At 59.9% G+C, this 16,297-nt stretch overlaps 1 protein-coding gene across 1 annotated transcript in view; it reads right to left on the bottom strand.

The window, feature by feature from the left end:
• Window positions 1–15,367, bottom strand: part of LOC144672722 (peripherin-like) — a 39,412-nt gene extending 24,045 nt beyond the window's left edge. The window contains exon 1 of the mRNA XM_078534667.1: window positions 14,812–15,367. Within this exon, the coding sequence (XP_078390793.1) occupies window positions 14,812–15,326 (515 nt within the window). The 5' untranslated portion in view covers window positions 15,327–15,367. The remainder of the gene's footprint in view (window positions 1–14,811) is intronic.
• Between the last annotated feature and the right edge of the window lie 930 nt (window positions 15,368–16,297).

Genomic DNA, 16,297 nt, shown 5'->3' with positions numbered 1-16,297 from the left:
TCCAACCATATCCCTTAATCCCTTCTCCAGAAACACATACAAAGAAATTAGAACACAGAAACAGGTCATTCGGCCCAACTAATCCATGTTCATGTTTACCCTACATGTGAGCAAATCGTCCTGATCACATCTATCCAACCCGTTCCCACATCTCTTAACCCACTTTTCCTTCATTCACCTATCCTATCTAATCTTGAATGTTGATATAGCTTATGCCTCAACCATGAACCCTGGAAGGAAAATTCCACAACACTCTGTGTAAAGATATTTTTCCTATCCTCTGTCCTAAATCTCTTACATTTAATTGTCCCTTGCCCCCATTTATATTATCCCATTCATTGTCCTTCCCTGATAACCCACAACCCAATTTCACACTGACTCCAATTCTTATTCTTAATTCCCTTGGTTTTAGCAATTGTTCCCTGTTGTTTGAAGCCTTCACCATGATGAACAACTTGCCTGGTCACCTTTGGCAATGCTTTTCATAATCTTGAAAAATTCAACTAGCTAATCTGGAACTTTCTTTTTCAAAGAAAACAAGCTAGACATCCTTAACATTTCTACATAACTTACCTTTTATTTTCTACCATTTTTATGCCATTTAAATTCTTGACAGGTCAACTACCCTTTGAAACTATCCTCTTAGAAAAGAAAATCTGTACCTAATTATTCTGAAGGGGGTGTAGAAGAATGCTTGAACCAGCTAAATTCAGAGACTTAAAATATTCTAGTTCAGACTGAGATAAGAATTGCCTTTCATCGCCGCCTTGTCCATCTCCCCGCTCTGTCCATCTCACCCCCCTTGTCCATCTCGCCCCCCCTTGTCCATCTTGCGTTCCCCTTGTGCATCTCGCCCCACCTTGTCCATCTCACCCCCCCTTGTCTGTCTCGCCACCCCCCTTGTCCATCTCACCCCCCCTTGTCCATCTCACCCCCCCTTGTCCATCTCGCCGCCACCCCTGTCCATCTCGCTCACCCTTGTCCATCTCACCACCCCCCTTGTCCATCTCACCCCCCTTGTCCATCTCACCCACCCTTGTCCATCTCACCCACCCCCCTTGTCCATCTCACCCACCCCCCCTTGTCCATCTCACCCACCCCCCTTGTCCATCTCACCCACCCCCCTTGTCCATCTGACCCCACCTTGTCCATCTCGCCACCCTTTGTCCATCTCGCCACCCCTTGTCCATCTCACCACCTCCCTTGTCCATCTCACACCCCCTTGTCCATCTCACACCCCGTTGTCCATCTCGCGTCCCCCTTCTCCATCCCCCCCCACCTTGTCCATCTCGCCACCTCCCTTGTCCATCTCACGTCCCCCTTGTCCATCTCGCGTCTACCTTGTCCATCTCACCACCCCCCTTGTCCATCTCGCCATTCCCCTTGTCCATCTCACCACCCCCTTGTCCATCTCACCCCCCCTTGTCCATCTCACCACCCCCCTTGTCCATCTCACCACCCCCCTTGTCCATCTCGCCCCCCCGTTGTCCATCTCGCCACCCCCTTGTCCATCTCGCGTCTACCTTGTCCATCTCACCACCCCCCTTGTCCATCTCGCCATCCCCCTTGTCCATCTCACCACCCCCTTGTCCATCTCACCCCCCCTTGTCCATCTCACCACCCTCCTTGTCCATCTCACCCCCCTTGTCCATCTCGCCACCCCCCTTGTCCATCTCGCCACGCCCCTGGACCATCTCGCCACACCCCTGGTCCATCTCGCCACCCCCCTGGTCCATCTCGCCACCCCCCTGGTCCATCTCGCCACCCCCCTTGTCCATCTCGCCACCCCCCTTGTCCATCTCACCACCCCTCTTGTCCATCTCACCACCCCCCTTGTTCATCTCGCCACCCCCCTTGTCCATCTCGCCCCCCTTGTCCATCTCGCCATCCCCCTTGTCCATCTCGCCACCCCCTTGTCCATCTCGCCACCCCCCTTGTCCATCTCGCCACCCCCCTTGTCCATCTCGCCACCTCCCTTGTCCATCTCGCCACCCCCCTTGTCCATCTCACCCCCCTTGTCCATCTCGCCACCCCCGTTGTCCATCTCACCACCTCCCTTGACCATCTCGCGTCCCCCTTGTCCATCTCGCCACCCCCCTTGTCCATCTCGCCACAGCCCTTGTCCATCTCGCCACCCCCCTTGTCCACTCGCCGCCAACCACATCTATCTCGCTCCCCCTTGTCCATTGCGCCCCCCCTTGTCCATCTCAACCCATGGTCCATCTCGCCCCCCCTTGTCCATCTCACCCCCCTTGTCCATCTCACCCCCACCTTGTCCATCTCAACCCCACCTTGTCCATCTCAACCCCACCTTGTCCAACTCAACCCCACCATGTCCATCTCAACCCCACCATGTCCATTTAACCCCCCTGTCCATCTCACCCCCCTGTCCATCTCACCCCCCATGTCCATCTTTCACCCTCCCTTGTCCATCTCGCCATCCCCCTTGTCCATCTCGCGTCCCCCTTGTCCATCTCACCACCCCCTTGTCCATCTCATCCCCCTTGTCCATCTCACCACCCCCCATTTCCATCTCACCACCCCCCTTGTCCATCTCACCCCCCGTTGTCCATCTCGCGTCCCCCTTGTCCATCTCGCCCCACCTTGTCCATCTCGCCACCCCCTTGTCCATCTCGCGTCTACCTTGTCCATCTCACCACCCCCCTTGTCCATCTCACCACCCCCCTTGTCCATCTCACCACCCTCCTTGTCCATCTCACCCACCCTTGTCCATCTCACCCACCCCCCTTGTCCATCTCACCCCCCCTTGTCCATCTCGCCACCCTTTGTCCATCTCACCACCCCCCTTGTCCATCTCACCACCCCCCTTGTCCATCTCACCACCCCCCTTGTCCATCTCACACCCCCTTGTCCATCTCACACCCCCTTGTCCATCTCGCGTCCCCCTTCTCCATCCCCCCCCACCTTGTCCATCTCGCCACCCCCTTGTCCATCTCGCGTCTACCTTGTCCATCTCACCACCCCCCTTGTCCATCTCACCACCCCCCTTGTCCATCTCGCCATCCCCCTTGTCCATCTCACCCCCCCTTGTCCATCTCACCACACTCCTTGTCCATCTCACCCCCCTTGTCCATCTCGCCACCCCCCTTGTCCATCTCGCCACCCCCTGGTCCATCTCGCCACCCCCCTGGTCCATCTCGCCACCCCCCTGGTCCATCTCGCCACCCCCCTGGTCCATCTCGCCACCCCCCTAGTCCATCTCACCCCCCTTGTCCATCTCGCCACCCCCCTTGTCCATCTCACCACCCCCCTTGTCCATCTCACCCCCCCTTGTCCATCTCGCCACCCCCCTTGTCCATCTCACCACCTCCCTTGACCATCTCGCGTCCCCCTTGTCCATCTCGCCACCCCCCTTGTCCATCTCGCCACCCCCCTTGTCCATCTCGCCACCCCCCTTGTCCACTCGCCGCCAACCACATCTATCTCGCTCCCCCTTGTCCATTGCGCCCCCCCTTGTCCATCTCAACCCCTTGTCCATCTCGCCCCCCCCTTGTCCATCTCACCCCCCTTGTCCATCTCACCCCCACCTTGTCCATCTCAACCCCACCTTGTCCATCTCAACCCCACCTTGTCCATCTCAACCCCACCTTGTCCATCTCAACCCCACCTTGTCCATCTCAACCCCACCATGTCCATCTCAACCCCACCTTGTCCATATCAACCCCACCTTGTCCATCTCAACCCCACCATGTCCATCTCAACCCCACCATGTCCATTTAACCCCCCTGTCCATCTCACCCACCTGTCCATCTCACCCCCCATGTCCATCTTTCACCCCCCCCTTGTCCATCTCGCCCCCCCTTGTCCATCTCGCGTCCCCCTTGTCCATCTCGCCCCACCTTGTCCATCTCGCCACCCCCTTGTCCATCTCGCCACCCCCTTGTCCATCTCACGTCCCCCTTGTCCATCTCGCGTCTACCTTGTCCATCTCACCACCCCCCTTGTCCATCTCGCCATCCCCCTTGTCCATCTCGCGTCCCCCTTGTCCATCTCACCACCCCCTTGTCCATCTCACTACCCCCCTTGTCCATCTCGCCATCCCCCTTGTCCAGCTCACCACCCCCCTTGTCCATCTCACCACCCCCCTTGTCCATCTCGCCCCCCGTTGTCCATCTCGCGTCCCCCTTGTCCATCTCGCCCCACCTTGTCCATCTCGCCACCCCCTTGTCCATCTCGCGTCTACCTTGTCCATCTCACCACCCCCCTTGTCCATCTCACCACCCCCCTTGTCCATCTCACCCACCCTTGTCCATCTCACCCACCCCCCTTGTACATCTCACCCCCCCTTGTCCATCTCGCCCCACCTTGTCCATCTCGCCACCCCCTTGTCCATCTCGCGTCTACCTTGTCCATCTCACCACCCCCCTTGTCCATCTCGCCATCCCCCTTGTCCATCTCACCACCCCCTTGTCCATCTCACCCCCCCTTGTCCATCTCACCACCCTCCTTGTCCATCTCACCCCCCTTGTCCATCTCGCCACCCCCCTTGTCCATCTCGCCACACCCCTGGTCCATCTCGCCACACCCCTGGTCCATCTCGCCACCCCCCTGGTCCATCTCGCCACCCCCCTGGTCCATCTCGCCAACCCCTTGTCCATCTCGCCACCCCCCTTGTCCATCTCACCACCCCTCTTGTCCATCTCACCACCCCCCTTGTTCATCTCGCCACCCCCCTTGTCCATCTCGCCCCCCTTGTCCATCTCGCCATCCCCCTTGTCCATCTCACCCCCTTGTCCATCTCGCCACCCCCCTTGTCCATCTCGCCACCCCCCCTTGTCCATCTCGCCACCTCCCTTGTCCATCTCGCCACCCCCCTTGTCCATCTCACCCCCCTTGTCCATCTCGCCACCCCCCTTGTCCATCTCACCACCTCCCTTGACCATCTCGCGTCCCCCTTGTCCATCTCGCCACCCCCCTTGTCCATCTCGCCACAGCCCTTGTCCATCTCACCACCCCCCTTGTCCACTCGCCGCCAACCACATCTATCTCGCTCCCCCTTGTCCATTGCGCCCCCCCTTGTCCATCTCAACCCCTTGTCCATCTCACCACCCCTCTTGTCCATCTCACCACCCCCCTTGTTCATCTCGCCACCCCCCTTGTCCATCTCGCCCCCCTTGTCCATCTCGCCATCCCCCTTGTCCATCTCACCCCCTTGTCCATCTCGCCACCCCCCTTGTCCATCTCGCCAACCCCCTTGTCCATCTCGCCACCTCCCTTGTCCATCTCGCCACCCCCCTTGTCCATCTCACCCCCCTTGTCCATCTCGCCACCCCCCTTGTCCATCTCACCACCTCCCTTGACCATCTCGCGTCCCCCTTGTCCATCTCGCCACCCCCCTTGTCCATCTCGCCACAGCCCTTGTCCATCTCGCCACCCCCCTTGTCCACTCGCCGCCAACCACATCTATCTCGCTCCCCCTTGTCCATTGCGCCCCCCCTTGTCCATCTCAACCCCTTGTCCATCTCGCCCCCCCTTGTCCATCTCACCCCCCTTGTCCATCTCACCCCCACCTTGTCCATCTCAACCCCACCTTGTCCATCTCAACCCCACCTTGTCCATCTCAACCCCACCTTGTCCATCTCAACCCCACCATGTATATTTAACCCCTCTGTCCATCTCACCCCCCTGTCCATCTCACCCCCCATGTCCATCTTTCACCCTCCCTTGTCCATCTCGCCATCCCCCTTGTCCATCTCGCGTCCCCCTCGTCCATCTCACCACCCCCTTGTCCATCTCATCCCCCTTGTCCATCTCACCACCCCCCTTGTCCATCTCACCACCCCCCTTGTCCATCTCGCCCCCCGTTGTCCATCTCGCGTCCCCCTTGTCCATCTCGCCCCACCTTGTCCATCTCGCCACCCCCTTGTCCATCTCGCGTCTACCTTGTCCATCTCACCACCCCCCTTGTCCATCTCACCACCCCCCTTGTCCATCTCACCCACCCTTGTCCATCTCACCCACCCCCCTTGTCCATCTCACCCCCCCTTGTCCATCTCGCCACCCTTTGTCCATCTCACCACCCCCCTTGTCCATCTCACCACCCCCCTTGTCCATCTCACCACCCCCCTTGTCCATCTCACACCCCGTTGTCCATCTCGCGTCCCCCTTCTCCATCCCCCCCCACCTTGTCCATCTCGCCACCCCCTTGTCCATCTCACGTCCCCCTTGTCCATCTCGCCATCCCCCTTGTCCATCTCACCACCCCCTTGTCCATCTCACCCCCCCTTGTCCATCTCACCACCCCCCTTGTCCATCTCACCACCCCCCTTGTCCATCTCGCCCCCCCGTTGTCCATCTCGCGTCCCCCTTGTCCATCTCGCCCCACCTTGTCCATCTCGCCACCCCCTTGTCCATCTCGCGTCTACCTTGTCCATCTCACCACCCCCCTTGTCCATCTCACCACCCCCCTTGTCCATCTCGCCATCCCCCTTGTCCACCTCACCCCCCCTTGTCCATCTCACCACACTCCTTGTCCATCTCACCCCCCTTGTCCATCTCGCCACCCCCCTTGTCCATCTCGCCACCCCCCTGGTCCATCTCGCCACCCCCCTGGTCCATCTCGCCACCCCCCTGGTCCATCTCGCCACCCCCCTGGTCCATCTCACCCCCCTTGTCCATCTCGCCACCCCCCTTGTCCATCTCACCCCCCTTGTCCATCTCACCACCCCCCTTGTCCATCTCACCCCCCTTGTCCATCTCGCCACCCCCCTTGTCCATCTCACCACCTCCCTTGACCATCTCGCGTCCCCCTTGTCCATCTCGCCACCCCCCTTGTCCATCTCGCCACCCCCCTTGTCCATCTCGCCACCCCCCTTGTCCACTCGCCGCCAACCACATCTATCTCGCTCCCCCTTGTCCATTGCGCCCCCCCTTGTCCATCTCAACCCCTTGTCCATCTCGCCCCCCCCTTGTCCATCTCACCCCCCTTGTCCATCTCACCCCCACCTTGTCCATCTCAACCCCACCTTGTCCATCTCAACCCCACCTTGTCCATCTCAACCCCACCATGTCCATCTCAACCCCACCTTGTCCATATCAACCCCACCTTGTCCATCTCAACCCCACCATGTCCATCTCAACCCCACCATGTCCATTTAACCCCCCTGTCCATCTCACCCACCTGTCCATCTCACCCCCCATGTCCATCTTTCACCCTCCCTTGTCCATCTCACACCCCCTTGTCCATCTCGCCCCCCCTTGTCCATCTCGCGTCCCCCTTGTCCATCTCGCCCCACCTTGTCCATCTCGCCACCCCCTTGTCCATCTCGCCACCCCCTTGTCCATCTCACGTCCCCCTTGTCCATCTCGCGTCTACCTTGTCCATCTCACCACCCCCCTTGTCCATCTCGCCATCCCCCTTGTCCATCTCGCGTCCCCCTTGTCCATCTCACCACCCCCTTGTCCATCTCACCCCCCCTTGTCCATCTCACCACCCCCCTTGTCCATCTCACCACCCCCCTTGTCCATCTCGCCCCACCTTGTCCATCTCGCGTCCCCCTTGTCCATCTCGCCCCACCTTGTCCATCTCGCCACCCCCTTGTCCATCTCGCGTCTACCTTGTCCATCTCACCACCCCCCTTGTCCATCTCGCCATCCCCCTTGTCCATCTCGCCACCCCCTTGTCCATCTCACCCCCCCTTGTCCATCTCACCACCCTCCTTGTCCATCTCACCCCCCTTGTCTATCTCGCCACCCCCCTTGTCCATCTCGCCACCCCCCTGGTCCATCTCGCCACCCCCCTGGTCCATCTCGCCACACCCCTGGTCCATCTCGCCACCCCCCTGGTCCATCTCGCCACCCCCCTGGTCCATCTCGCCACCCCCCTTGTCCATCTCGCCACCCCCCTTGTCCATCTCACCACCCCTCTTGTCCATCTCACCACCCCCCTTGTTCATCTCGCCACCCCCCTTGTCCATCTCGCCCCCCTTGTCCATCTCGCCATCCCCCTTGTCCATCTCACCCCCTTGTCCATCTCGCCACCCCCCTTGTCCATCTCGCCACCCCCCCTTGTCCATCTCGCCACCTCCCTTGTCCATCTCGCCACCCCCCTTGTCCATCTCACCCCCCTTGTCCATCTCGCCACCCCCCTTGTCCATCTCACCACCTCCCTTGACCATCTCGCGTCCCCCTTGTCCATCTCGCCACCCCCCTTGTCCATCTCGCCACAGCCCTTGTCCATCTCGCCACCCCCCTTGTCCACTCGCCGCCAACCACATCTATCTCGCTCCCCCTTGTCCATTGCGCCCCCCCTTGTCCATCTCAACCCCTTGTCCATCTCGCCCCCCCTTGTCCATCTCACCCCCCTTGTCCATCTCACCCCCACCTTGTCCATCTCAACCCCACCTTGTCCATCTCAACCCCACCTTGTCCATCTCAACCCCACCATGTCCATCTCAACCCCACCATGTATATTTAACCCCCCTGTCCATCTCACCCCCCTGTCCATCTCACCCCCCATGTCCATCTTTCACCCTCCCTTGTCCATCTCGCCATCCCCCTTGTCCATCTCGCGTCCCCCTTGTCCATCTCACCACCCCCTTGTCCATCTCATCCCCCTTGTCCATCTCACCACCCCCTTATCCATCTCATCGCCCCCCGTTGTCCATCTCGCGTCCCCCTTGTCCATCTCGCCCCACCTTGTCCATCTCGCCACCCCCTTGTCCATCTCGCGTCTACCTTGTCCATCTCACCACCCCCCCTTGTCCATCTCACCACCCCCCTTGTCCATCTCACCACCCGCCTTGTCCATCCCACCCACCCTTGTCCATCTCACCCACCCTTGTCCATCTCACCCACCCTTGTCCATCTCACCCACCCCCCTTGTACATCTCACCCCCCCTTGTCCATCTCGCCACCCTTTGTCCATCTCACCACCCCCCTTATCCATCTCACCCACCCTTGTCCATCTCACCCACCCCCCTTGTACATCTCACCCCCCCTTGTCCATCTCGCCACCCTTTGTCCATCTCACCACCCCCCTTGTCCATCTCACCACCCCCCTTGTCCATCTCACCACCCCCCTTGTCCATCTCACACCCCCTTGTCCATCTCACACCCGGTTGTCCATCTCGCGTCCCCCTTCTCCATCCCCCCCCACCTTGTCCATCTCGCCACCCCCTTGTCCATCTCACGTCCCCCTTGTCCATCTCGCGTCTACCTTGTCCATCTCACCACCCCCCTTGTCCATCTCGCCATCCCCCTTGTCCATCTCACCACCCCCTTGTCCATCTCACCCCCCCTTGTCCATCTCACCACCCCCCTTGTCCATCTCACACCCCGTTGTCCATCTCGCGTCCCCCTTCTCCATCCCCCCCCACCTTGTCCATCTCGCCACCCCCTTGTCCATCTCACGTCCCCCTTGTCCATCTCGCGTCTACCTTGTCCATCTCGCCATCCCCCTTGTCCATCTCACCACCCCCTTGTCCATCTCACCACCCCCTTGTCCATCTCACCACCCCCCTTGTCCATCTCACCACCCCCCTTGTCCATCTCGCCCCCCCGTTGTCCATCTCGCGTCCCCCTTGTCCATCTCGCCCCACCTTGTCCATCTCGCCACCCCCTTGTCCATCTCGCGTCTACCTTGTCCATCTCACCACCCCCCTTGTCCATCTCACCACCCCCCTTGTCCATCTCGCCATCCCCCTTGTCCATCTCACCCCCCCTTGTCCATCTCACCACCCTCCTTGTCCATCTCACCCCCCTTGTCCATCTCGCCACCCCCCTTGTCCATCTCGCCACCCCCCTGGTCCATCTCGCCACACCCCTGGTCCATCTCGCCACCCCCCTGGTCCATCTCGCCACCCCCCTGGTCCATCTCACCCCCCTTGTCCATCTCGCCACCCCCCTTGTCCATCTCGCCACCCCCCTTGTCCATCTCACCACCCCCCTTGTCCATCTCGCCACCCCCCTTGTTCATCTCGCCACCCCCCTTGTCCATCTCGCCCCCCTTGTCCATCTTGCCATCCCCCTTGTCCATCTCACCCCCTTGTCCATCTCGCCACCCCCCTTGTCCATCTCGCCACCCCCCCTTGTCCATCTCGCCACCCCCCTTGTCCATCTCGCCACCCCCCCTTGTCCATCTCGCCACCTCCCTTGTCCATCTCGCCACCCCCCTTGTCCATCTCACCCCCCTTGTCCATCTCGCCACCCCCCTTGTCCATCTCACCACCTCCCTTGACCATCTCGCGTCCCCCTTGTCCATCTCGCCACCCCCCTTGTCCATCTCGCCACCCCCCTTGTCCATCTCGCCACCCCCCTTGTCCACTCGCCGCCAACCACATCTATCTCGCTCCCCCTTGTCCATTGCGCCCCCCCTTGTCCATCTCAACCCCTTGTCCATTCGCCCCCCCTTGTCCATCTCACCCCCCTTGTCCATCTCACCCCCACCTTGTCCATCTCAACCCCACCTTGTCCATCTCAACCCCACCTTGTCCATCTCAACCCCACCTTGTCCATATCAACCCCACCTTGTCCATATCAACCCCACCTTGTCCATCTCAACCCCACCATGTCCATCTCAACGCCACCATGTCCATTTAACCCCCCTGTCCATCTCACCCACCTGTCCATCTCACCCCCCATGTCCATCTTTCACCCTCCCTTGTCCATCTCACACCCCCTTGTCCATCTCGCCCCCCCCTTGTCCATCTCGCGTCCCCCTTGTCCATCTCGCCCCACCTTGTCCATCTCGCCACCCCCTTGTCCATCTCGCCACCCCCTTGTCCATCTCGCGTCCCCCTTGTCCATCTCACACCCCCTTGTCCATCTCGCCCCCCCTTGTCCATCTCGCGTCCCCCTTGTCCATCTCGCCCCACCTTGTCCATCTCGCCACCCCCTTGTCCATCTCGCCACCCCCTTGTCCATCTCGCGTCCCCCTTGTCCATCTCGCGTCTACCTTGTCCATCTCACCACCCCCCTTGTCCATCTCGCCATCCCCCTTGTCCATCTCGCGTCCCCCTTGTCCATCTCACCACCCCCTTGTCCATCTCACCACCCCCCTTGTCCATCTCGCCATCCCCCTTGTCCATCTCGCGTCCCCCTTGTCAATCTCACCACCCCCTTGTCCATCTCACCACCCCCTTGTCCATCTCACCACCCCCCTTGTCCATCTCACGACCCCCCTTGTCCATCTCGCCCCCCGTTGTCCATCTCGCGTCCCCCTTGTCCATCTCGCCCCACCTTGTCCATCTCGCCACCCCCTTGTCCATCTCGCATCTACCTTGTCCATCTCACCACCCCCCTTGTCCATCTCGCCATCCCCCTTGTCCATCTCGCGTCCCCCTTGTCCATCTCGCGTCCCCCTTGTCCATCTCATCACCCCCCTGGTCCATCTCGCCACCCCCCTGGTCCATCTCGCCACCCCCCTGGTCCCTCTCGCCACCCCCCGGTCCATCTCGCCACCCACCTTGTCCATCTCGCCACCCCCCTGGTCCATCTCGCCACCCCCCTTGTCCATCTCGCCACCCCCCTTGTCCATCTCACCACCCCCTTGTCCATCTCACCACCCCTTGTCCATCTCACCACCCCCCTTGTCCATCTCACCACCCCCCTTGTCCATCTCACCACCCCTTGTCCATCTCACCACCCCCCTGGTCCATCTCGCCACCCCCCTGGTCCATCTCGCCACCCCCCTGGTCCATCTTGCCAAACCCCTGGTCCATCTCGCCACCCCCCTGGTCCATCTCACCCCCCTGGTCCATCTCACCCCCCTCGTCCATCTCGCCATCCCCCTTGTCCATCTCACCCCCTTGTCCATCTCGCCACCCCCCTTGTCCATCTCGCCACCCCCCTTGTCCATCTCGCCACCTCCCTTGTCCATCTCACCACCCCCCTTGTCCATCTCACCACCCCCCTTGTCCATCTCACACCCCCTTGTCCATCTCACACCCCGTTGTCCATCTCACGTCCCCCTTGTCCATCTCGCGTCTACCTTGTCCATCTCGCCATCCCCCTTGTCCATCTCGCCATCCCCCTTGTCCATCTCACCACCCCCTTGTCCATCTCACCACCCCCCTTGTCCATCTCACCACCCCCCTTGTCCATCTCACCACCCCCCTTGTCCATCTCGCCCCCCCGTTGTCCATCTCGCGCCCCCCTTGTCCATCTCGCCCCACCTTGTCCATCTCGCCATCCCCCTTGTCCATCTCACGTCCCCCTTGTCCATCTCGCGTCTACCTTGTCCATCTCGCCACCCCCCTTGTCCATCTCGCGTCCCCCTTGTCCATCTCACCACCCCCCTTGTCCATCTCACCACCTCCCTTGACCATCTCGCGTCCCCCTTGTCCATCTCGCCACCCCCCTTGTCCATCTCGCCACCCCCCTTGTCCATCTCGCCACCCCCCTTGTCCATCTCGCCACCCACCTTGTCCATCTCAACCCCACCTTGTCCATCTCAACCCCACCTTGTCCATCTCACCCCCCTGTCCATCTCACCCCCCTGTCCATCTCACCCCCCATGTCCATCTTTCACCCTCCCTTGTCCATCTCACCTCCCCTTGCCCATCTCACCACCCCCTGTCCATCTTGAGCCCCTGTCCATCTCACCCCACCTTGTCCATCTCGCCCCACCTTGTCCATCTCGCCCCACCTTGTCCATCTCGACCCCCCTGTCCATCTCGCCACCCCCCTGGTCCATCTCGCCACACCCCTGGTCCATCTTGCCAAACCCCTGGTCCATCTCGCCACCCCCCTGGTCCATCTCACCCCCCTGGTCCATCTCACCCCCCTCGTCCATCTCGCCATCCCCCTTGTCCATCTCACCCCCTTGTCCATCTCGCCACCCCCCTTGTCCATCTCGCCACCCCCCTTGTCCATCTCGCCACCTCCCTTGTCCATCTCACCACCCCCCTTGTCCATCTCACCACCCCCCTTGTCCATCTCACACCCCCTTGTCCATCTCACACCCCGTTGTCCATCTCACGTCCCCCTTGTCCATCTCGCGTCTACCTTGTCCATCTCGCCATCCCCCTTGTCCATCTCGCCATCCCCCTTGTCCATCTCACCACCCCCTTGTCCATCTCACCACCCCCCTTGTCCATCTCACCACCCCCCTTGTCCATCTCACCACCCCCCTTGTCCATCTCACCACCCCCCTTGTCCATCTCGCCCCCCCGTTGTCCATCTCGCGCCCCCCTTGTCCATCTCGCCCCACCTTGTCCATCTCGCCATCCCCCTTGTCCATCTCACGTCCCCCTTGTCCATCTCGCGTCTACCTTGTCCATCTCGCCACCCCCCTTGTCCATCTCGCGTCCCCCTTGTCCATCTCACCACCCCCCTTGTCCATCTCACCACCTCCCTTGACCATCTCGCGTCCCCCTTGTCCATCTCGCCACCCCCCTTGTCCATCTCGCCACCCCCCTTGTCCATCTCGCCACCCCCCTTGTCCATCTCGCCACCCCCCTTGTCCATCTCGCCACCCACCTTGTCCATCTCAACCCCACCTTGTCCATCTCAACCCCACCTTGTCCATCTCACCCCCCTGTCCATCTCACCCCCCTGTCCATCTCACCCCCCTGTCCATCTCACCCCCCATGTCCATCTTTCACCCTCCCTTGTCCATCTCACCTCCCCTTGCCCATCTCACCACCCCCTGTCCATCTTGAGCCCCTGTCCATCTCACCCCACCTTGTCCATCTCGCCCCACCTTGTCCATCTCGCCCCACCTTGTCCATCTCGACCCCCCTGTCCATCTCGCCACCCCCCTTGTCCATCTCGCCACCCCCCTTGTCCATCTCGCCACCCCCCCGTCCATCTCGCCACCCCCCCCCCGTCCATCTCACACGCCCCCCCCCGTCCATCTCACACCCCCCCCCGTCCATCTCACACCCCCCCCACCGTCCATCTCACACCCCCCCCCCCCCGTCCATCTCACCCCCCCCCCGTCCATCTCACACACCCCCCCCCGTCCATCTCACACCCCCCCCCCGTCCATCTCACACCCCCCCCCCGTCCATCTCACACCCCCCCCCGTCCATCTCACACCCCCCCTCCGTCCATCTCACACCCCCCCCCGTCCATCTCACACCCCCCCCCCGTCCATCTCACACCGCCCCCCCCCATCCATCTCACACCGCCCCCCCCCATCCATCTCACACCGCCCCCCCCCATCCATCTCACACCCCCCCCCCGTCCATCTCACACCCCCCCCCGTCCATCTCACACACCACCCCCCACCCCCCCGTCCATCTCACCTCCTCCCTTGTCCATCTCACCCCGCCCCTCTTGTCCATCTCACCCCGCCCCTCTTGTCCATCTCACCCCGCCCCTCTTGTCCATCTCACCCCGCCCCTCTTGTCCATCTCACCCCGCCCCTCTTGTCCATCTCACCCCGCCCCTCTTGTCCATCTCACCCCCCCCTGTCCATCTCACCCCCCCCCTGTCCATCTCACCCCCCCCCTGTCCATCTCACCCCCCTCCAGTCCATCGCGCCCCCCCCCCCTGTCCATTTCTCCCTTTGCTTTACCCAGCTCTCCCTCCTTGCTGCTACTTTTCCATTTGTACCGGTTTTGCATTGTGCGCTCCACCCCTCCTCCCCTCCTTACAAAGATTGGTTGGAACAGTCGAACCCTTTGACAAATTCCTGCAAGAAAAAGATGCACATTTACAACCTTATTGCACTAAAGCATTACACTGGGGCAAAACGCGTGCCTGGGATTACTTAGCATGGAGATATTTTTTAAAAATGCAAAAAGAGCAAGAGCACTCAGATTTTGCTTTAAAATGCAGAAAGCGTTTCTCCTAACCGTTTCTTTTAAAATAACTCACTTTTTTGGGGGTAGAAAGCTGCCTTACCGTTGTCTGGAGTTCTGCAGATCATCGACTAGATTGTCCTTCTCCACCTGGATGCGGTCCCTGTCCTTGACCACCAGCTCTAGTTGTCTCTTCAGCTCCCTGATCTCTTGCAGGTAGACATCCCCAGTTCTGCTGGGCTCCTTGGACCTCAGTTGGTTGAGCTCGGCCACCAGCACAGCGTTCTGCTGCTCCAGAAACCTCACTTTGTCGATGAAGTTGGCGAAGCGGTCGTTCAGCTCCTGCAGCTCCACCTTCTCGTTGGTGCGAGTGGTCAGGAACTCCTGGTTGAGGGCATCGGCCACCGAGAAGTCCACCTTGTCGTGGTAGCTCCTGGCCGTGGCCGGAGTGCTGGACCTGTGCCGGTAGGACGTGTTCCTCGCCGTGGGCAGAGAGGCTGGAGAGGTCAGCAGCCGTCCAGAGCTGGACAGCCTGGAGACAGAGATGGGGGACACGGAGGGCCCTCCAAATGTCCTCCTGTAAGAGGCTGTGTTGCTGGAGACACGATAGAAAGACATGCTTGTGAGCTGGGATGGAGTGTGTTGAGTACTAAGCAGCCTTCAGACTGGGAATAGGCTGAATGAAAGGGCCTCACCTCTTCAGGTTCTTTTTAAAGGACTTCAATAGATGACTAACCACGCCTTCTGCGGTGAATAGCAGCCCTGTTCACACAGATCAGGGGCTTTGGCTGATTTCCAGCTCATTACACATCACGGCACTTGAAGAAATCAATGAGATTTTGGCTCTGGCAATGGGGATCTAAACCGTAGAAAAGGGGGCTTGGCTAGGAAGGGGTGTAGTATAGATCTCTTCTGAAATATTACAGATCTTATGTATTTATAAATTAGATTATACATTAGTGCAGCTTTTCAAAAAGTTAGCAGTTTTCCTCCAAGACAAAAGAAGTTATTAAACAGGACAATTCTGGAGAGGCAACTCCCAAAAGGGGGTGGATGAGACAACTGTTAGGCTGTTAGGTCCCTTTGTCCAGTAGTGTGGCAGTGTCAGATGGAAGAGCAGCCACAAGTTTCGCACTGTTTCCCAGTGGCAATTAGCAAAGTTAAACTAAAAAGTGAACAAAGGCTTCTGAACACACAGGACCAGTATTTGGTGTTCTCCTGGGCCCTTCCACCCTCTGGACTGTAAAAACACCAGTAGGAGGCCACTGTGATTCCCAGCACTGGAAGCTCTGAGGCAGCCAACCATTTTCCTCGAAATTATCTGGGCTGACTGGGTCTCATTTCCACTGGTGCTGACAGCTATCCTGTACTGTCAACAACTGACTGCTGCTATGCGTGAAGCTAAATATTAGCAGCCTATTCACCAATGGAAGCCATCACAGATCCACAAGCACTTTCCAGCTAGGCTCACAGTAGAATGAACAGGACCTAAAGTCGGAGCTACTTTCTGTTGCCCCCTTTCCTAACTTGGGGACATTGAGCCAAATTTTATGTCCTTCCCCCATCCCTGCTCTGACGGAGATCAGCTA

Source organism: Cetorhinus maximus, chromosome X (genome assembly GCF_964194155.1).
Source record: "Cetorhinus maximus chromosome X, sCetMax3.hap1.1, whole genome shotgun sequence".
Taxonomy (NCBI): domain Eukaryota; kingdom Metazoa; phylum Chordata; class Chondrichthyes; order Lamniformes; family Cetorhinidae; genus Cetorhinus; species Cetorhinus maximus.
This window is presented reverse-complemented; position numbering and strand designations above follow the sequence as displayed.